This window comes from Sinocyclocheilus rhinocerous, unplaced genomic scaffold, assembly GCF_001515625.1.
Source record: "Sinocyclocheilus rhinocerous isolate Xijiao unplaced genomic scaffold, SAMN03320098_v1.1 scaffold504, whole genome shotgun sequence".
NCBI lineage: Eukaryota > Metazoa > Chordata > Actinopteri > Cypriniformes > Cyprinidae > Sinocyclocheilus > Sinocyclocheilus rhinocerous.
This window is the reverse complement of record NW_015645076.1, coordinates 2,547,723-2,571,082: the sequence shown is the minus strand read 5'-3', so window position 1 is coordinate 2,571,082 and position 23,360 is coordinate 2,547,723. Positions and strand designations below refer to the sequence as shown.

The window sequence follows — 23,360 nt, the reverse complement described above, 5'->3', positions numbered from 1 at the left end:
ATCGCCTGCGTTAACGCGCTAATTTTGACACCACTAATATATATATATATATATATATATATATATATATATATATATATTTATTTAAATGTATACAAGGTATACATATATATATATATTTGAAAGCTTAAAAAATAAATAATGATTAATGATTGCACAAATATAAAATAAGCATTATTTTGCATAAAATAAGCTTTTCAAGAGTTTCACAAGGTAAGGATTCACAATTGTCTGAAGTAGTTCTCTCTATGATATATCATCATAAGGTTTTCTTTTAAAAAATTAAAAAGGCTTTTTATGCCTTAAAAAAGAAATTAAGAAATTAAAAACATTCTAAGAAGTGGTTGTCATTTCTATGAATTGCATTTTTTTATTAAATTAATAGATCCAGACAAAAAATGGGCATCATGTCATTGACCCTGGTACATTTACGCATATATTTACTTATTCATTTGACCTTGGTTACTGTGGCAACATGAGGACGATTTTCTGTCACATGCCGGTGGTTGAATCGTCACTTTGCCCATTGTGTTTACATTGTGTTGTTTCTATGGCAACCATTATTTGTACAAGCAGGAAGAGTGCTAACTGCTAAGTAATTCATTCTGCACTGAAGAAGCATTTTAAAATTTCCATGTGAAACTCACCATCCTTCATAAGCGTTTGCAGTAATGACTGCAGTCTGTCCAGTAAAACTGCAGTCACCCTGTAGCGAAACCTTTCCTGCTTCTGTGTAAGACACTGACCAAACAGCTCATCTGTAACACACATATAGAAACCTGTCTCTTTTAGGAATATAGAAAGTGGACATGGTCTGCTGAGATCAAACTGCATTTTTATTTAATGTATTTAAAAGTACACACCATGTTATTATAAACATTTCTCTGAGGATCTCTTCCTTTTTTCACTTTCTCACCCTTGCTCTTTCTGCTTCTATTTGACATATACAGAGACTACGGCGAGGGTGAAGTTGTGTGATGTCACAGTTGCCATGGAAACGGTTGAAGAACACTGACTGGGTAAGACCAGGTGCTGGTGAAAGTAAGTGTTTACTGTGTAGTCAATGATTTTTTTTACACACTCTACTGCACACATCAGCTTTAACTAACAGCTACAAAATAGTCAGAGATCAAACCTACACACAATAATCATTACAGTAATTGTTTTTGTAATAAAGTCAGTAGATTTATCAGTATGATAATAAAGCAAGACAATTAAGGTAATTATATACACACAAAATAACAAAAAGAGGACAAGACTGATGCATGAAAGCCAAATAAAACATAAATGATTGAAGGACGGTGCTGATGCTATTATGTTGTGCAATAATTACACAACTGTTCCAGGGACTCTGAGGCAATACGGTAAGTCTTATCATTATTGTTCATCTTTTTCCAGTAATGAGTAACATTGTACAAAGTTCAAAATCTGAAATTAAATATGGCAGCACTCACCATCCCAGCAAACCTGACTACTGGAGCACAGGCCTTCATCAAACAGACAACCTTGACAGAGAAAAGTAGAAAAAGAGAAGAGAGAGTATGAAAGGGTAATTGTTTTTCTGACAAAATAGACCAACACAGACCCTCTCCTCATATGTGAGCAGGTTGTTTCAAGATTTATACTAGCTCAAGCATCACAAACATCCCATAGATATGAGTTACAGTTCCAGAAAGAGCTAAATACAGACCACCAGCACACTGACAATTTCAGCACCATATGTCAGTGTATATAATTGGTTATCAGATGCTGTCAGTAAATTTAACACCATAGAAACAAACAAGTAATGATTTGGAATAATGACCAACCACCATAACGAGCATTAGTAAAGATTTGCCAGAATGGTGCGAGACAAAACAAGCAAGAGTGACTCCAACTGCCATCTGCATCTTTACACATAAGAATGACAAATAACCGAAAGAAAAAAAGTGCAATATCAATATATAGGACAAGTCAATTGCTCATGTTTGTTTGAAAGCATATTGCACACTCTGCCAACCTTCCATTTCCTCCAGTACCCTTGTGCTTCCTCAAACATACACACACTTAAGAGTTGGGCAGACAAACTCGTCATACATAATTGAATCATTGGGATGAAAGTTGGTTATACGAGTGGGAGTTCCTGCTCCAGTCTGCTGTACGCCTCTTCTATCAAAATAAATGTAAAGTCTTACTGAGATTGTATATGAGGCAAGAGGAGAGGAGAGGAGCTTATTGTGCAGTTCCTTCTCACTTGAACACATCCCTCAAGATTCCTTTCTTAATCTGGAAGTTGAACCAACAATTACAATCTCTTCTGCCACCTTTGACACATGCAAATCAATGTTTATACTGTTCGCCTTCCTACACAACAGCTCTCTCCAAGCTTTATAAGACATTCCCATAGAGTTTTGTATGCTTCTGAGTGACGTGCGCCCTCACAGTGACGGCTGTTATAAGAATGACGTGGGATGGCTCGTCAGTGGTGAGTCAGCCTGCAGAAGAGGAGCTAATACAAATGCAATGCACAAGCGAACATACAAGCTCTCTAAGAAACATGCACTCCGACCCCCCTCGCACTCATACGCCCCATCAACTTTCAAATCAATTTGAAGCAATTGTTGCCAAATCGACCCATTGTGCGCTATTACAGATTGACTACTTCCGCTGTCCATGGTGCTGAATTCTTACTCCACAAGAAACAGAACAAGACCTCTCAGCAATGGACTATGGCCATGTATGAAAGTCGTAAAATGTCCATGAAGGCAGAGGGTTGTTGAAACTATCGCGGCATAAGTAATTAATGACACGACATAATCATATAGTATACCAGAATAAAAACAGTGTTAACTCTTCCCAACACAGCAGGCAGCTCGTTAGCAGTTATACATTTCTACTAGACTGGCAGTGTAGGCTGCGTTATCGCGGGGTCTATGAATCATGTCGTTATCTGATGTCGCCAGATCGCTATACGCTGCCATCCCCTTTTCCAGAGAATACGAATGTTATATAATACAGTAAATAAACAAGAAAAAATAATGCAAATAAAATACAAAATACCGAAAATAAATTGACATTTTTCACACTTCAGACATTTTTTAAGTATTAAAAGCTTTAAATACAAAAAGGCTTTCTAATATTCTCAATAAACCCCCGATTTCACTAATTACTAATCACCACAAAGTTAGTTTTATAATAGTACATGCAGGCTCGAATAATAAGACTAATTGAATACTATTAATTAAAATAGTAATTGAACTGTCGTCATCATCTTAAAGAAAATAAGTGAAAACATGAAGCACATTTCCCACAATGAAACATTTTCAATAGCTGCCATTCATCCCACCCGAGACGAGGTTTTATCTCATCGACGTCAACATTTACAGCAAGCACACACGATTTTCTTTGACAAAATTCTATTAAATGCACGTAACAAATTGTCATGCTTCCGATCGTACAGGTGATCAGAATCCGAACATAACCGGTTTTTACTTATTCGTAATGCATCTATAGATGATAAATGTCACATTGTAAACGTTTAAGTAAAAAAAAAAAAAATTCGAAAGTATATATTGCATATGCATTTGATGTAAGGGGGAGGGGACGTCCATACTAAAAGCTGGTGTTTAATACTAATAATTTTCCGCAGCTGAATCATGCATCATTCAGCTGAAGTTAACCTGTGGCTCGTGCTCTTGACGTACCGTATCTATCACCGGTGCCAAGCTGACAACACGCAGCCGCCAAACAGACAAGCATCCACAGACGCGCCGATTTCATCTTCCCTCGGCTTCTCTGTTCTCTATCCTCGTTTACGACATATTTAGATGATAGCGACCAGTGTAATGTTGCGCGTGTGCCAAACTCCAAAAACACGAGACTTGGGTAAGAGTGCGATAAAGATGAGTGTTTGCGAGAAGGAGCACCAGTGCGCTCTCGAAGGGAGGGGGTGAGAGGACCGGACAGACAGAAAACCCGGAAAGTGGGCACGACAATCAGTACAGTAATGCAGTTATTTTGAGTAATACACAAATTACATCATAATGGCCATTACTGGTCTGAGGTTTGGACTTCATGCTTACAATTTCAAGGCACATAACATGCTCAGAAAATAGCATTAATGGAAGACATGAAAACAAGGCACAAGTTTATTGGTTTTATTAACAACTTCACAAAGTAGAGTGTATGGCAACACTTCTCAAGTGCCACAGTATAGGAGTGTGCAAACTCACCAAGTGATAAATGAATGGACATTTGTAAAGAAATAGACAGATGGCAGTGATGGATATGATGTCAAAATGAATGAAAGTGGAAAAAGTGATATTGATTTCCCTATTAATGACGTCCATGAATCCCATCTGTGTGGTTCTGGTGAGTCCCTCTCACAGTCTAGTCCACAGTTACTGTGCTTCTTATAAAGGGGAAGTGCTCAAAGAAGCCCTGCATATTATAACACAGTTAGAACAACCCAAAACAGACTTGGCAAACATTCATAAGACAATCCTTAAAGGTACAGTTCACCCAAACATTCATCCTCATGTTGTTTCTTTTTCCATGATACAGAAAAGTTGAAATTGAAAAAACTGTACTGGTCACTCCTTTCTACACAGTTACAACGAATGGAGTATGAGGCTTTAAAATCATTCTTATGTGTTAGATCTTTTTAATATATAAAACCTGTCAGAATAACTTCTTCACCAAAAACTCAATATTATGATGCTGATTTTTTGCCAACTTCTCCTGTGTTCCATGTTCCATGTCAAAGTCATACAGATTTGAAATGACATTAAAAGAAATTACAAATTCAAAGTAAAATACCAAATTTGTATTTTTTAACTACTTATTTAACACTTGTGCAGTGCTGAAAATCCTTTACTTAATTTGGTGTTCCTGGTCAAAAATGACGGGCCTTTTAAAAATTGTTTGTAAATTTACCTTAAAGAGGGTGGTGGTCTGGAGAACTCCCGTTGTGCAGCACATTTCACGAATGGAGTGCATGGCAAGTTGAGGTGCCCTGAGATCAAGAACTGCCATTCCTAAACGAGCTGCTAAAATCGGCCCAATCGTTGTTCCACATGGACTGTCATTCCTGACCATCACATCCTGTGTAAAAAAAAGGAGCTTTTACTTGACGAAACAGTAACATGTCATGCTGTTTGTAATATCAATGTCCATTCCACACAGATAGAAGAGAGCTAATTTCTATCAGTTTTAATTGTGTATACAAAGGGGGGTTATGGTGTCCTGGTGACCAAAGCAAGACTTTCTTTTTTTTCCGAGATCGATCTTTTTCCTCTGCTACACTCTTCTGTTTATAAATCCCACACGGTCTTGTGAGCAACCTGTTGCTAGATGGTTTGTAGATAGATCATTTTATCTTGATATACACAAACATCAACAAAGACTCTAAATGCCTACCAACAAAAACAAACCACACAATAGTAATCAATTTCCTTGTCTTGGATTTCACTTCTTCAGAACAGTGATGCTAATTTTAGCTTAGATAATGAGGATCACTTTAACTGGTTTATATGGCAGAAGATTCTTGGGAAGGACAGATGGTGAAGCAGGATGTAATGAAATATAAGGGAGGAGGGGGGGATGTTCTGCTTACCTGTAGAAGTACGGCCACTTTTCCAGCAATCTCTCGTAATATGGCAGCAGTTACAGCAGTGGTAGCATAGTGCTGGTTACTGTTAAACTTTATGACTGGACCCTGATCCAGGACACACAATGTGAGAGATTTAGCTGATTGGGCTCTGCTGAGGTCTTCATGAATGATTCATTGAGGAGGTGCTGGTGTGTGTGTTTGTTACCTTATGAAATGCAGGCCTGTGATTTTCCTCATGTTTCTCCCTGTAAGGAGAATCATACATGTGTATATCATACATTACTATGCACATTGTTTTCAACATTACTATCAGTTGAAAACAATTGTACCGCTTAATGTTTTTGTGGAAACCACAATAAATTTGTTTCAAATTATTTATTTGAAACAGAAGATTTTTTGTAACAATGTAAAAGTCATTACTGTTACTTCTGATCCAATTAATAAGTTTAATGTAAGCCAATTTGTATTTCTTAAAAACTCACTAACCCCAAGCTTTTGAATAGTTGTGTATATATATATATATATATATATTAGAAATCTCCATGACGTGACATTTTATACATTCATCATTTTCCCAAGACTGAAAATAACTACTTTAAAATTCTTGATATTCCCAGGTGTTTCTCATGACTGGGAAATGTGATTGTTATTAAAACAAAACCACAAATTCTGGTGTCACCACAATGATGACAAATTGTACCAGGGAAAAAAACTGCTAATTTAAGTGTTACCATAGAAACAAACAAGTTACCATAGTGACAGACTGCCTGGTAGTTAGGGTGTGCAAAATGTGCCATGTCCGCACTGATCATGTAGGACAGTGGCACTGCCTCCTGAATGGCGGTCAGATTGTCAGGCGTTGAAGCAAGACGCCGCAGAATCAACTCCCTGAGAGCTCTCAGACCCCACCTATTGATAAATAAAAAAGCCAGATTATTTGGATGAGGAGACTCATGATGGATTCAGAATCGACATTTGCTCATAATATTTGCTTTTGTTGTCTCACCTCTTCGTTGTCATATAGAGTAACCACACGGATGTTTGGATCTTTTGCTAGAGAATCAGGTGTGCTGGAGTCCATGAGAGCCTGGGAGAGAGGACATAATTCTGTATTAATTATTCATCATCACTCCTCAGATAATTTTTGAGTGGGTGAATGACTGAATATTTAATAAGATGTTGATCTCTGTGTTCAGGCGTAACGTGAGAGCACAGAAACAACTGTGCAGGTTGTCCAGACGAGGAGAGAAGATGAATTCTTCATAGACACCTCCTAGTGCCTGCAGAGCACAAAACCATGTCAAAACTCATGATAATCAGTTAAAAAGCCCCGGTGAGAACCCACTGCTGACACTCTGCCCGTTATTTTATGTGTAAATCATATGGAAATGAGAGCTATTAGAGCTCTTAAGTCTTGTTCCTTTGAGATTCTCTAAAGTAATGTTTCATTCTGCTGGTAGTCCCAGTCTTACATTTAAAGGCTTTTCTTCAGTCAGGTAAAAATAACAGAAATCCTCTTTGCCGAGCACAAATGTACCCTGCATACTAATCCTCTTTATGTCAGCACAATTTTGTGCAAAAGCTCAAAAAAAGAAAAAGACTAGAAAGCAAAACTGAAATCTTTTGGGTATTAGTCTAACAAGAAGACAAAGAGACTTACACCAGGCTGCGTGTCTGTCAGACAGAGCTCAAAGTCCAGTAAAGCATTTGGCTCGACCCCGAGATGTCCACACAGCATCTGGATCAGCGCAGGGTGATGCTTCTCTGCCTTAACACAGCAAAATAATTAGAGAAGTGTTCATAAAACATTTAATTTTTAGTAAGGATTGGTTACCTATTGCCATCAATTGATATTTGTCTTAGACATGTGATCGGAAAACAGTCAATATTTTATTGTGCATGCTCACGTGCCTTGTGTTTACATTTAGACTGCTTTTGCCATTATCTAACATTTCTTTGCCGAGCACAAATGTACCCTGCATACTAATCCTCTTTATGTCAGCACAATTTTGTGCAAAAGCTCAAAAAAAGAAAAAGACTAGAAAGCAAAACTGAAATCTTTTGGGTATTAGTCTAACAAGAAGACAAAGAGACTTACACCAGGCTGCGTGTCTGTCAGACAGAGCTCAAAGTCCAGTAAAGCATTTGGCTCGACCCCGAGATGTCCACACAGCATCTGGATCAGCGCAGGGTGATGCTTCTCTGCCTTAACACAGCAAAATAATTAGAGAAGTGTTCATAAAACATTTTATTTTTAATAAGGATTGGTTACCTATTGCCATCAATTGATATTTGTCTTAGAAATGTGATCGGAAAACAGTCAATATTTTATTGTGCATGCTCACGTACCTTGTTTTTACATTTAGACTGCTTTTGCCATTATCTAACATTTGCTTAAAATTAATATTTAAAAATATGAATGTTTTAATAACAATCTTAAATGTAATTTTAAGCAAATCTTAAATTATCAGTTTTTTATACTGTATATTATAATGCTGTGGTGCTAAATACATTTGTAGCATTCTTCAACAACTGAATTTATGATTTAAAGAATTTTAATATTGGTTATAACAGGAAAATAATTATCAGCTCATTGTATTGGCCAGAATTGTAAAGGGATTTTTTTGCCCAAACATGAAAATTCTGTCATCAGTTACGAACCGTTCTTGCTTGGTGTGCGAGAACCAATGAGGTTTGTTCTCACATGTCACGCAAGCATGTTTGAGCTTCCTCAAGAACCTATCAGGCACAAAAATATACAAACAGACAACTCTTGTAAAAGTGAGTGTTATTCACTGACAATTAGGGCTGCACGATAAATCGCATGCAATATTTAACGCGCATATTTAACGCGCATCTTGTCAGTAAAGCCGGTTCTTTAATCAGCGGTAAATCTCCATCACCTGCGGGTTTTCACATGGAGCAGCATTAACTACACAGAGCCGTTGTTCACTGACAAGAGATTTACTGCTGATTACAGAATGGCTTTACTGACAAGATGCGCGTTAAATATCGCATGCGATTTATCGTGCAGCCCTACTGACAATGAAGGATTCAAAGGAACCTGGGTATGTTTTACATTTCTGTATCACAGAGGAATACACACATCACAGAGGCTTACCTTAACCATTACACGACCTGCGATGGTCAGGTCACGATCAAACCAAGTGTTCCAGATTCCTCCTCCATAACACTCCACTCCTATCTGCAAGAAGCCCAACTTTGTCTTCTTAGAGCGTGGCTTTACCTAAGCACACGTGCACAAGAAATTACGAATGACACCTGCATACATCCTCTATTTTCATTAATGTGGAATACAGCTATAATGTAATTACTGTACACCGCTATGGAACACTCAAGAGAACTGATGATATTTCATCTATATTAAAGCATCACAGAGCATCTTGTGTCTTTTCTTCTCACCCTCAGACATGGACTGTCCGTATGAGCCCCGATCATGGAAAAACCATTTCCAGGCTTGTAGAGACCACCGACAGCAAAAGCAATAATGGTGGAGTAATTCCTGGTAACAAAGTACTGGAAAGAAAAAGATTACAGTGAATAGAGTGAAAAGATATTTAATATGAGCAGCACCGAGTTGTTTCTCATTCTGTATAGAAATAACAGACTAAGCTACATATGGCCAAAGATATTTTATGATTATTTTTATAATATGCACCTTTAAAAGTCATTCCCCCAGCTGTAGGAGTTTATTAAAGGAATAGTTCATCCAAATATTAAAATTTAATGCAAATCTATTCACCCTCAGGCCATTCAGGATGTAGATGAAGTTTTTTCATCAGAACAGATTTGAAGAAATTTAGCATTACATCACTTGCTCACCAATAGATCCTCCGCAGTGAATGGGTGCCGTCAATCCGTCCTCCATCCGTAATATCAAATACACAAAATAATGTTCTTTTTAGCAGCATCATATGACCCCTTTAATGTCTTGTGAAGTGAAAAGCTGCATGTTTGTGAGAAACAAATGCATCCTTACAATGTTTTCAACTTAAAATCGATGTAGGAGTTTATTAAAGGAATAGTTCATCCAAATATTAAAATTTAATGCAAATCTATTCACCCTCAGGCCATTCAGGATGTAGAAGAAGTTTTTTCATCAGAACAGATTTGAAGAAATTTAGCATTACATCACTTGCTCACCAATAGATCCTCCGCAGTGAATGGGTGCCGTCAATCCGTCCTCCATCCGTAATATTGCTTTCTCCAGTTTAAAAGTTGTCTCATCTGAATGAGGAGAGAAATATGCACAAATCAAGCACTGTGAAAATAGTCTAAAACAGTTCTAAACATGTTGGTGGATTTTGATGTGAGAGGACAACAGGTGATGGACTTTTTCACTGGAAGATGCTTTATTATGGATTATAGACTCGTATTTTGTATAGAAGCGACCGCTTAAAGTTAAAATGACTTGATGGATTTGATTCTTACAAACACACAGCTTTTCAATTCACACAAATCTAATTGATGGATTGGAGTCATGTGGATTATTGTGATGTTTTTATCCACTGCAGAGGATTCATTGGTGATCAAGTGATGTAATGCTAAATTTCTCCAAATCTGTTCTGGTGAAGAAACAAACTCATCTACATGTTGGATTTAAAGCAAATTTTCATTTTTGAAATAAGTTAAGATTAAAGAACACACACACACCTTACTGGCAGGTTTAATGTCCCAATGCTCAGCCTCCTTGAGCTCAGTAAAACCAGCCTTCAGCAGGCGAGATTTACACTCCTCCACCACTGCGAGACAAAGAAGGAAAGTCAACATTAGATATACAAAGTGTAAAGTAACATAAAATTAATCTCATGCACATTCCCAGTACAATGCTTACATCACAGTGACATTACAAAACCTGTGAAAGAACATTCTTTCAAAGTCTAGATCAAGATCTATTGTCCATATCTGGAGTATCAGCCAGGGAAGAACAATGTCCAAGACCCATACCTAGTAAGTCTGTAAAGCTGGGTAATCTTATTATCGACAAAGCGTAGCTCAAACTCTAAAAAGAGTAGAATTTATGCATTTCAATGCAATTTACATTGTCATGGCTTGCAGCTCAATATACAGCATTTCAATCCCATGTCATTCTTTCTTACCATGGTAAGGTGAAACTCCCTTATTGACAAAATTAAGAAACTCTTTGGCAGCAGCCTGCACAGCTTCTTTGGAGCTTTTCATGATGAAAGACTGTGTAAAACATACAAGAAACAATAAATATAAGTACAGACAGAGAAAGCAGCCAGTCATATGCACAGATACTATTTCAGATCAACAACTGTATTAGTGACCGCGTGAAACCAGCTGTATTCTTGTTTCGGAGATTTTTATTATCATGCTTTAGTAAACTTAGTAAAAGCACATGACGTGAATATTAGAGAAACGACATAAAATGCAAATGCAAAAAAACACACACACACCCGATACCTACAAACCCATGCAACAACGTTTGCTGAATATGGGAAATCCTACACGAGAAAGACGATATAATTCTCTGCACAAGCCACAGCACTTTTAAAGTTACCCGTCAAGCTTTCCTACCTGCACATATGAAGTAGTGGACACGTTCAGGGGCTTGAGGTATTCGGCCAATCACAATGCACTGGATAGCTGGCCAATCACAGCACACCTCGCTTTTTCAGACCGATGAGCTTTGTAAAAATCGACGCGTTTCAAAAAGGCGGGGCATAGAGGAGAAACAATAATGTACAGTATGTGGAAAATAATGTTTTTTTTACTTTAAACCGCATAAACACATTTCATTACACCAAATACACAAAATAATGATCTTTATAGCAGCATCATATGACCCCTTTAATGTGTTGTGAAGTGAAAAGCTGCATGTTTGTGAGAAACAAATGCATCCTTACAATGTTTTCAACTTAAAATCGAGTCCTCCATCCGTAATATTGCTTTCTCCAGTTTAAAAGTTGTCTCATCTGAATGAGGAGAGAAATATGCACAAATCAAGCACTGTGAAAATAGTCTAAAACAGTTCTAAACATGTTGGTGGATTTTGATGTGAGAGGACAACAGGTGATGAACTTTTTCACTGGAAGATGCTTTATTATGGATTATAGACTCGTATATCGGTATCGTATCGAAAGCAAAATAAGTGGTATCGCCCATCCCTAATATGAAGTAGTGGACTTTCACGTTCAGGGCAAGAATGCAGAAAGCTATGAGGATTTGCTGTAGTCTGGTAGCAGAAGAAGGCCCTCTAGTGGTTGGAGGTGCAATAGCTCATACTTTTAAAAACAAAAGTGCATTATTATATTGTATATTATATTAATATATTGTCGTTTTTATGTTTTAATGAAATATAAAAATTTGTCAAATAAAAAAAATAAATGGTAACTATTCAAACATTAAGATAAAAAAAAATGTCCAGAAAGCCAAATCTACACCACTCATATTTAGGAACAACAAGTAAATTAGTATAAAGTTTTTTTTTTTCATTGTAGAGTTAAGTGTTTCTTTCTGTTATTTGATATCTCCACGCAAGAAACCTTGTGATGTTCTTAATAATTGAGAGGATAATGTACCATTAATTTAAGCTTTAGTCCAAAGTTAATGTCAGGGTAAAAATCTCAAGCAGAACAATATCCCCATTTATGATCTGCAGTTCAGGTATTATTCAATAGTTTTGCTCTCACGTATTTTACTCTTTTGTTTTCACAAACTATTTTTTAACAGTAGAAGCTGACAGCATCTTTCTAAGACATAATGAAAACAAAGTACACTTTTAAAAGTTCATCAGAGAGCCAAGATGAGTGACTGTTGATCATGTCTTGACTTCTCCTCAAGGCTAGAAGGTATGATTGTCGATTTTGACTCAGATGCTCATCAGTGTTGCAGCAAGTCGACATAGATGAACAATACATAGCAGTTTAAAGCTCTTAAACAGATCTGTGATTAATTTTAAAAAGCCTCAATGACAAAACTATTTGTTCCTGTTTCAAAACCTATACATCATATTGTTAAACACATTTTTGTCTCATTTAGATATGATAATCATGCCATTAAGTAACAACTTACCACACTCCCACTGAGACTATAGGCTATCCATTGTTCAGTTTTTATTCCTAAGAACTACTGCAGGGTCACATACATTTCTTGCAAAATCAGCATCTGTATTAAGATCATAACATCTCTCTACTGCAATTAATTAGTTATGCTCAAATAAGGCTTTATGCAGACTGTGAAGTACTGTTGCAAAGAGGCATTTATTTATTGCCTTTCGATTGCCTTTTTACTGTGAACTGTACACATTTACTTCAGCATTACACAAATAGAAATACAGAATATAGTCATTTTTCATCATTTATTATAGTAACGTGGTATGCCACACGATAATGAAGGATATGCAGTTCTCCTTTATTTTGTTGTATGTACAGTTTATGTCATGGTTTACAGTTTCATAACACTAGGGCACATATTAGTTAGGGCACAGCACACAGTCACAACTTTGTCAAGGAATGTCATGTCCTCATCTTCACATGGGGCTCTCATGCTCACTGGTACGGCCTCATTTAGCATGGTGTACTTTGTGCGCACACATCCGATCACCCTCTTCAAATGGACCCTGAGGTGAGCTATCTTCCGTGTCTCCTCCTCATCCTTTGGAACCAGTTTTTGCTTTTTCACTTCTGCACACATTAGCCCAACATTGTGCCCGGTGTCAAATCCACGATCCACCAACACCAAGTCTCCAGGCAATAGTTTATCAAGAAGGCCACTACTCTCAATCACATCCTTGACATTGATACCACCTCCCCACCCTTTAGAAACGAAAGCAATAGCTCCACGTGGAGTAATACCAATAAGATACTTTAGCGTGTGCTTTTGTGAAGATGTCTGTGCTATAGCTTTCTGATTTGATGCTCTCTCAGCGTTAATTTCAAAGCAGTCCACAATAACCGCAACATGACTGCCAAAAGCTTCTACAAACTGTTGCAACATGCTGCCCTTCAGGCAATGTCTCTCTGGCCAGTGCACCAAAGGGCTGAGGTGTGTAAACATGGCACCTAAGGTGTCTCTGAACGTGGTGGACACAGTCTTTTGATCTATGCAGAAGAGGTGTGCAATGTGCTGGATTGGCAGATTCAGCCTGAGGCGCATCAGAGTTAAGAAGAGCATCTGAAAAGGCGAAAGTTTGCGTCTTGTCTGTGGTAGGCAGGGAAGAAGCTGCGTCAGCACACCCATCAGAACAGCAAAACATGGCAGTCCAGTGTAGTACTTGACCTTCTTGTCATCATCTCCCAAAAAATCCTCAGACATTGTCTTTTGAGAGAGCTCTTCCTTCAATAACCTGTTCTCCTCTAATAAGCGGTTAATTTCAGCACGTCTGCAGTTACAAAAACTACATTCCTGCTGTTCTACAAGGTCGTACTTTGGTGCAGCCTCATCCATCTGTAACCTCTGTGAAACTTCATCCGGTGGTCCATCTTCATCTGGTGGTCCATCTTCATCCGGTGGTTCATCTTTAACCAGTGGTACATCTTCATCTATCTCCAATTTCAGGTCAGGTAGAGCTGGTGATGTTGCAGGTGCAGCAGTGTTCTGTTTGAGACCTTGCTGTCTCTTTGTCCTACGGCTAAACCGCTCAGGATGCACTGCTTTGACTTCTGTGTGCCCGAGATGTAATGACGGTGCCCAGTCGGGATGACACTCAAGCATTTCATAGGCTGGTTTGCCTGATTAAAAGAAAAGACAGAATTTCTTTGATTAGGCAAACTAGCTAGTTTGAAATAATCAAGATTTTTTTTTAACATAAGTGACTCATTATTATTACAATTTAAAATAATTGGATATATTTTAAAATGTAATTCATTCTTAAGATGGCAAAGCTGAATTACTTCGGTCTTAATTACTCCAGTAATCCTTCAAAAATCATTCTAATATGCTGATTTGGTGCTCAATTATTATCACTTATTAATAATGGTTCTTATCAATGTTGAATTTTCTTGCTGCATAATATTTCTGTGGAAACCATGATACATTTTCAAAAGAACAGCATTTATTTTAACATTTAACATTATTAAAGCCTTTACATCACTTTTGATCAACATCAATTTGATCAAATGCGTCCTTGCACAATATTACACACACACGTGCATGAGTTTAAATCGAAGTTAAAGTCTTATCTTCTGGCCCGAGCTTTTTAGCAATTCTTAATTATGTTCTATTTATTTTTATGTCTTATTGCTTTCTTTCTTTATCTGTATCTTAGTTTTATATTCTGTAAAGCACTGTGGTCAACTCCTGTTGTGTTTATTTGTGCTATATAAATAAATGAAATGAAATGAATAACCATACATATACTGTATAATCTTACTTACACTGCTGTATAAAAGTTTAGGTATTAAGTAAAATATTAAGCAGCAAAAACTGTATTTTAGCAGTGATAATAGGAAATGTTTCTTGAGCACCAAATCTGCATATTAGAATGATTTCTGAAGGATCTTGTCGTGGACTAAAGGACATATTAGAATGTGGAGGAAAAAGTCACGGAAGGAAATATCTGTTCTGCTTCCTTAAAAATACAAGACTTTTTTTTATTGAACAGTATCAATTTACACACTCAAATGGGGAACAATAAAATGCATATGACAAAATATACACTTTACCAATCACGTCTCCATCATACATAAATTTCCATGTGTGTATATATGTATATCTCTACATACAATAACAATAAACAAAACAAACATTCTTTAAACATTTGAGGGGGTTTCAAGGAGGAAAAAATAAATAAATAAATAAAATAAAGGATACAAAATCTTGCCAGTCTTAAAAGGAAAGAGACTCATACATGGTTATATACAATTCCCCAAGGGATTGATTATCTTTGGATAAGTGTTTTAAAGATTCTAAGTATTTTTTACATTCATTTTTAAAGCAATTTAAAGAGGGTTTACTGTTATTCCACTTACTTTTGTGTATATGATATTTACCCATTGTAATAATAATGTTTAACATCAATGACATGTTTTTCGAAAGACCATCTGCACAACCAAAAACCAAAACCTGAAACAAATTCAGTGATGGAATATCAGTGTTGATATCAATATTTAGCCAGCTGTAAAGATCCTGCCAGAACTTCAATGTGACTGGACAAGAAAAAAATAAATGTTCAATGGTTTCAGGCTCTTCTAAACAAAAAACACAAGGATCTACTTCAAAACGGAATCTTTTCCGTAAAATTTCGGCAGCTGGATACACATTATTAATAATCCTAAACTGAATATCCTTCATTTTAGGTAGAATTGGCCATTTAAGATAATTACAGAATTTGTTTTTAAATATTTCATTTTCAAATTGTTTTAATTTTGAAGGTGTATTGAAGTCTGCAAATAATTTACATTTTAATACATTCCCTATTACTTTGTTCTTACATTTTTTGTCCCCAATATATACTTCTCCAATCTTTAACTCAGGCAGTTTAACAGATACATTTGAATACGTAAGAGTGTTTTGATGTTTGAATACTGTCTTTCTCTTTATTGTAATGGTTCTGTTATTCCACAATGTAGAACCATGCGGTGTAAAATTTTGGGTGAATATCATTTTCCAATAATACAAAATCTGTTTGTGGAATTTTGAAAGCTTAATTGGCAATTTGGAAACCTCAAAATCACATTTTAGCAAAAAATCTAACCCTCAAACTTTCTTGAATATTAATAATACAAGACTGGTGAGGGGGATTTGATGTTTTAATCGGTGTAGTAGTAATATAATTCCAGAAGATGGCAGTAATGCAACTTCTAGGATGCAAGCTGCCTTTAAAACCTAAAGAAGAAGGAAATCCCAGTCTATGGGAAATCCCTAATGGATTGGAATCATAGACTGTAAAAAAAGATGGATGATGCACCTTCAATCTCTTCCACTGAAGAAAAGTGAAGCCACCATAATAAATACATTACACAGCAAAATAAATCTCTTTTTTTGGTTAATTGGTTTAGAACAAATATTTTGTTGGTTTCTCAACGTTTGAATAATAGTAATGGTCATGCGCTTACATATTCAGAGTTTTTAGAAAAAATTTCATTTTATATACCTGTCAAGGAGTATATGATGGTAATTAATGCCATTCCTTCAGAACTTAGGAAATTAATAGAAAATGATATAGTCGAAAAAACAAATTTAGATTTCAGTGTTAAACTGGAAGGCATAAATATAAAAGAACAAAAATGTAACAATAATTATCTTAGAGAGATTTGCCAAATTTCCAGTGTTCCTTTAGCCATTGGTTTTTGGAGATCACAATTTCAAGATGTCAACTGGAAAGAAACCTTTAAGATCTCCAGACGTTTTTGTATCACAAATCAAATGACAAAAGCCATCTTTGGAAAAAAATTATTTGAAGTGAAATTTAATTATTTAGTTTGTCTCATGTCCCATTAGATTACATGGAGAGGGCGGGGTTTATGACCTATACTGGGACCAGCCACCTGGGAACGATCGAAACGCGATGGCTTCACTTTTTAAGACATTTGATTGGAATGGCCAAATGCATCCTGCTATTGCTGTAGTTAAAAATAGGTAATTTCACTTCATTTCCTGATAATATAGTATATGAATAATGCAGTGCTAACTGACATAACATTTATTACAGTATAGGTTTATTGTCTTCCACGTTTCATCAGTCAAAGCATCTCTATCTGCATGTTATTCAGCTGTAGTGATATCTGATGCATTTGTTCATAAAGGATTTCCCGGGTCTCACTTGTGAAACAGACATTAAAGTACACAAGTGTCAGGGATAACCCTGCTCCATAATGCTCACATCGTCTCATTTTGGGGTAAAAATAGAAAAATAATACTAAAGTAATTTGTAACGCAGTAACTTGAGTAGTTTTTCAGCAAACTAATTTTTTACTCTTACTTGAGTCATATTATTTTTCAGTACTATTACTTGTACTCAAGTAAATTATTCCTTAAGTAGCAATACTTTTACTTAAGTGCAATTTCTTAGTACTCTTTCCAACACTACTTGTGACACTGAAGACTTGAGTAAGTTAATGGCTGCAGAAAATTCAGCTTTGCCATCACAGGAATACATTGTATAGTGAAACGGTAAACAGTTATTTTAAACTACAATAATATTTCACAATATTACTATTTTACTGTTTTATACAGTAATAAATAAACGCAAATAAACGTAGCCTTGGTGAGCACAATGATTCTTCCGGAACCATTAAAAATCGTGAACTTTTGACCGGTAGTGTGTGAATCTATGCAGTTGTGCAAAGTTAGCTGTGTAACTCTTCGCCATGTTTGCATTGCTAGCGGCAACCACATAACAGTTAGATGTGTTTTGATTATAACTTACCTGAGAGAAAATGCCGTGAACACACAAGCATATGTCGGAAAATGTTGTCGAAGGTGATGTCTTTGCGTCTTACGGCTGATACCCATGCCATGCGACGCCTCTTTGTTAACTCAGACATCTGAGTTCCAAGGTGATGCTTCCAAGCTGGAAAGCTGAAAAATCGTACTCCATTTAAAATGCGTTTTCCACGTCGGTCCTGAGAACGGTTTTTGCAGTTGATAACACAGCAAGCGTTCACCATTCCTGCGTGTTTTAGTTGAACAATAATAGAAACTCTGATGTCTGCCTACTGTCCCGTCTCTATGCAGCTTCCGTGTCCTAAAATCCCACAATGCCTTGCGTGCGTTGCTTGCTTCTGCTGACGTCACGTTCCCATTATACACCCAGAGACTATACTATTCTGTAAAAACAAAATTAAAGAAGTGTCTTATAAAATACTACATAGGATTTATCCAGTTAAAAATGTTTTGGAAAGATTTAAGTTGAACATTTCATATAACGTTACATGTCAATTTTGTGGACAGGAAAATGAAACGATTTTGCATTTTAGAAAATATTTAGATATTTTAGGAAATAAAGAACAATATAACAAAAATGTATTATCCTGGCGTGTCTGCTTTTGGACAACAATGGTATTACGGCCGCTGTGAAATCTGTTAATTGAAATGCCTATTAGTCTGCCTACTGTCCCGTCTCTATGCAGCTTCCGTGTCCTAAAATCCCACAATGCCTTGCGTGCGTTGCTTGCTTCTGCTGACGTCACGTTCCCATTATACACCCAGAGACTATACTATTCTGTAAAAACAAAATTAAAGAAGTGTCTTATAAAATACTACATAGGATTTATCCAGTTAAAAATGTTTTGGAAAGATTTAAGTTGAACATTTCATATAACGTTACATGTCAATTTTGTGGACAGGAAAATGAAACGATTTTGCATTTTAGAAAATATTTAGATATTTTAGGAAATAAAGAATAATATAACAAAAATGTATTATCCTGGCATGTCTGCTTTTAGACAACAATGGTATTACGGCCTCTGTGAAATCTGTTAATTGAAATGCCTATTAATTTAAGGGGCTCGGTAGAAATCGCTGTGGGGCCCCCAGCCGGGGCCCTCCGTACTCCAGCTACGGGCTTGCTTTGAGGAAGAGTTCGAAAAGGTAGGCCTATATGTTTTGCAGAAAATTACAATGGTGGATAAACAGATTTTATACTAGCATGTTATTAGTTGCTGTAATTTGATTGCCTGCTGGTGGCCATATTTGTTGATTTATCAAAGTATTTTTCATTATAATATTACCTTTTACCCCAAAGAAACTTTTCATTTCAACTTGATTGAACATACTGTTATGGATTTAGAATTTTTCAGTTATAGCACCCCCTATGACACAACTTGTGGTAGCCTAAGACCTCATGTCTTCTGTTTCTTTAAATTTGGACCTTATATACAATAAGTCCGTTAGTTAAAATAGGCAATGCACCAGAATTGACTTTTACTTTCAAAAAAATGGACACATAAATTATTATGTTAACTTTTTTTTAAAATAGGGTCTCGCCTAGGAGGAGTTGGAAAATTTAGATTTTTCAGAAAATTTAAAATGGTGGAAAAATTGACTTGAATGAAATTAGAGATATTTGTTTTGTAGGGTTTGACTGAAGGACTGAAAGGAATTTTGTTTCTAGCCCTTACGGTTCCAGAGTTATCTAAAACGTAAATAGCCCTTTTATAGCGCCACCTAGTGTCAGACCGATGTGTGCCTGTCTGCCGTTTGGGATCATCCTTCCAAGTTTGGAGTCTCTTTGATTTATGGTCTCTGACCCCCAGACACTTTTAGGGCTAGAAAGAAGAAGAACTTTAAAAGGTTATAATATAATATAATATAATATAATATAATATAATATAATTCAGGTATGAGAAAGTAAACCATGGAAACGCAAGGAAACGCTTTCACTCAAAATGTAATAACCACAGAAACACATATCAACATTAAAATAATTTTAATGTCCTGAGATGAGTACATGAACAAAATAACTGCACTTACATAGTTAGGTGTGTATGCCTATGTCTGTGTACTGTTGCCGGGTTGCATAGGCTACAATATTTAGAAACATGATTCCCCCCACCCCCACCCACTTCCCAACACAAGAGCACACACAGCCCTGGAGCAGGAAGTTACACTGATAATTCACAAAACTTCATTAACATATAGCATATTCATATAAATTTTCATATCATGTTCATATTTGTCTTATAACATTCTAAATAAGGAACAAAGAAAATATTTTATCGAATGCATGAATTGCTAGATTTCAAGCTCATATCTGATTATTTGATAGGCCTATTGATATTGATATTGAACAGCAATGTGCTGTATGTCCCTGAACTTTTCGGGTGCGACGTGGTTTTGGCCACAGCACATTTTTATTCAGTCACAGAACAAAAGTGGAATGTCACCTCTTGCTTCTATGTGAATAATAATAAACACCTGATAGTGAAAGGTCACGCTCTCTAATTAAAGCAGTTTCAAAGAAAACAGAAACTTTGTCTGTTGCTATGGATTTAAAGACACCTCTCCTCTGAGTTTATAACAATTTGATAGATTTTGGCCAGCATTTATTTTGTGTTTATTCAGCTAACAAATTAAAAAGAGTAAATATACAAATCAGTCATCTTGGACTTTACTGACACCTAGAGGCGCGATTGTAGCATCATGAAATAAAAATGCCCTGTTCACGTGGTTTTTGTGTCACACTATAGGAGAAAACCATTGCTGAAAGCACCTTTAAATACAACACTTATCTTCATTATTTTATCAAAGCAAACATTCTCAGTATCCCTTGCTGAGCTCAGAGGCTTGTACACCTTATATAGAGCTGAAAGAGATAGAAGAGGATGGGAGAAAAGGCGAATAAACAGGAGAGTGGGAGAGTAGAAGAAAAGAAGATATGTTTACATCCTCTGTCACCTGTGGTCTCTCTCTCCTGTCAGCTGAAGGCTTCCAGAGAAGGTTTTGTAATGATGGAATTCCAGTCCTCTTACACTGTCTATAAATAGGTTTGAGAAGAACCATGGACAGCCACCAGAGGCTTGTAACAATTATATGCCTTATTTGATCAGCTTACAAAAGATCTGAAATGCACACTTTACAATATTAGAGATCTTATATGAAAACAGGCCTTGATCTCCGCTTTTCAGCATTATGATCATCTGCAGAAACATATACTGTAGGTTTGTCATTACATGTACATCTTAGATTATTTCTCCTATGCTGCAGGTCTGAATCAGGAGTTTTCAGCAGGAGTCTACAACTATACTAATAGTTTTATTTCAAAATATTAAATGTGAAATAAGGAAAATACAGGAGAGAAATTGCAATATTAATTTTACCCCAAAATAAAGGAATAGTTCAACCAAAAATGAAAATTTACTCACCCTCAGGCAATCCAAGATGTAGAGTGTGTTTCTTGATCAAAACCGATTTGGAAACATTTAGAATTACATCACTTGTTCACCAGTGGATTCTCTGCAGTGAATGGGTGCTGCCAGAATGAGAGTCCAAACAGCTGATAAAAACATTACAATAATCCACAAGTAATCCACACATCTCCAGTCCATCAGTTAACATCTTGCGAAGTAAAAAGCTGTATGTTTGCAATGAACAAATCAATTATTAAGATGTATTAACTTCAAACCGTAGCTTCTGGTTAAAATGAGTCCTCTATCCATAATTGCTTTCTGCAGTGAAAAAGTAATCTTGTCTGAATCAGGAGAGAAATAGATGTTAATTGATGGACAGAAGTCATGTCGGTTACTTGTGGATTATTGTGATGTTTTATCAGCTATTTGAACTCTCATTTCTGACAGCACCCATTGACTGCAGAGGATCCATTAGTGAGCAAGTAATGTAATGGTAAATATCTCCAAATCTATTCCAAAGAAGAAACAAACTCATTTACATATTGGATAGCCTGAGAGTGAGTAAATTAAAATTTTTGGGTAAACTATTCCTTTAACGTCAACCAAGTTAAGGTAAAGTTCAGAATGTTTAATTGTCCCTCCCACAGTAAAATGTGTTAAATAAAACTAAACTATATTAATTATAAGTATATCAATATTTTAATGACTTTGCAATGTAAGAATATATAAGTTTCAAAAGAAGTCTTCCAGTGGGAAACGTACTTTTATTATTATATTATATTATATTATATTATATTATATTATATTATATTCAGAGGTGTATTAACATCTTAAATCTGCTCTCCTTCAATAGACACATGGCAAATGCCATTGTCAATAATGACGCAATGAGTTTACCAATGCAGGAGGAGAGGATCATCTCCCCCGCTGTTTCCAGAGAAGGTACACAGTCGTGCATCTTCTCCTCTACTGTTCATGCCTTTCCTTTTTAAGGCAGCTTGGATAAACCTTCTGCTCAGTCTGTGCTCATATGTTCACCAGCTTTAGGTGCTGCAATAAAAAATATTAGAATGTGACATTTTCTCAAGCTGTTATCAGGACATTTACAAATGGCAGAGCGATGCAGTGACATCAGTGTGGTAATTTATGGAATTCCAATGTGAATGCTTTTTTTCTGATCAATAAATGGAATGTAAAATGGAATAGTTCAACCTAAAAGGAAAATTCTGTCGTCATTATCCTCACCTTCATGTCTTTCCAATCCTGATTTTCTGCAAAAAGAACATATGTGACCCTGGACCACAAAACCAGTCATAAGGGTCGATTTTTTAAAATAATTTATATTTATACATCATCTGAAAGTTAATGTATGGTTTGTTAGGATAGGACAATATTTGCAAAAAAATCGAAATATTGAGAAAATCGCCTTTAAAGTTGTCCAAATGATGTTCTTAGCAATGCATATTACTAATCAAAAATTTGGTTTTGATATATTTACGGTAGGAAATTTACAAAATATCTTCATGGAACATGATCTTTACTTAATATCATAATGATTTTTGGCATAAAAGAAAATCGGTAATTTTGACCCATACAATGTATTTTTGGCTATTTCTACAAATATACCCGTGCTACTTATGACTGGTTTTGTGGTCCAGGATCACATATTTCAAAAAGATCATGTTCTTGCCCATACCAGTGTTCTTTTAGTATCATTGAGATGCTATTATAGTTTGTATTATTATTTTAAATTAGTTTTCATTTGGATTTTTTTTTTCAGTTTTCATTTTAATTTTAGTCACAGTCTTAGCAATTTTGTTGTGTGTTTTTGTCATTTGTATTAGTTTTTTTTCCCCTTTTCAAATATGTCTAGTTTTTTTATATGTATATATATTTTTTTATTTCAGTTTTAGTTTTAGTTATTGTACATCAAGTTAAAGTAAATGAAAATTAGAAATGTTGCCTTGGCAACTAACTGAAATAAAATAATAATA

General features: G+C 35.9%; 3 protein-coding genes across 3 annotated transcripts in view; all 3 read right to left on the bottom strand.

Annotated features, from left to right (window-relative positions):
- LOC107705616 (receptor-type tyrosine-protein phosphatase-like N) overlaps window positions 1–3,916 on the bottom strand; it is a 21,664-nt gene extending 17,748 nt beyond the window's left edge. Inside the window, exons 1-3 of the mRNA XM_016508997.1 lie at window positions 3,684–3,916; window positions 1,455–1,505; window positions 648–758 (exon numbers count right to left, since the gene is read on the bottom strand). Of these exons, the coding sequence (XP_016364483.1) occupies window positions 648–758; window positions 1,455–1,505; window positions 3,684–3,759 (238 nt within the window). The 5' untranslated portion in view covers window positions 3,760–3,916. The remainder of the gene's footprint in view (window positions 1–647; window positions 759–1,454; window positions 1,506–3,683) is intronic.
- Window positions 3,917–4,124: 208 nt separating this feature from the next.
- LOC107705617 (aspartyl aminopeptidase-like) lies at window positions 4,125–11,064 on the bottom strand. The gene is given in 14 exon segments (XM_016508998.1): window positions 4,125–4,419; window positions 4,915–5,082; window positions 5,594–5,695; window positions 5,796–5,835; window positions 6,359–6,492; window positions 6,494–6,499; window positions 6,597–6,677; window positions 6,793–6,870; window positions 7,689–7,796; window positions 8,712–8,837; window positions 9,014–9,127; window positions 10,265–10,353; window positions 10,711–10,801; window positions 11,043–11,064. Coding segments are annotated over 13 exon segments (1,179 nt in total). The 5' UTR covers window positions 10,793–10,801; window positions 11,043–11,064; the 3' UTR covers window positions 4,125–4,368.
- A 1,889-nt stretch (window positions 11,065–12,953) lies between these two features.
- LOC107705615 (uncharacterized) lies at window positions 12,954–18,267 on the bottom strand. The gene is made up of 2 exons (XM_016508996.1): window positions 17,946–18,267; window positions 12,954–14,307 (listed from the first exon to the last, which is right to left on the bottom strand). Exons 1-2 carry the CDS (start codon window positions 18,184–18,186, stop codon window positions 13,022–13,024), a joined length of 1,527 nt encoding a protein of 508 aa, XP_016364482.1. The 5' UTR covers window positions 18,187–18,267; the 3' UTR covers window positions 12,954–13,021.
- Window positions 18,268–23,360: the final 5,093 nt, after the last annotated feature.

Excerpts from the sequence above, each read along its gene's own strand:
- LOC107705615 (XM_016508996.1), bottom strand. The coding sequence starts at position 18,186 with ATGGTGAACGCTTGCTGTGTTATCAACTGCAAAAACCGTTCTCAGGAC. Across the intron at positions 14,308-17,945 it reads TTCACGGCATTTTCTCTCAG|GCAAACCAGCCTATGAAATG; the intron begins GTAAGTTATAAT and ends TCTTTTAATCAG.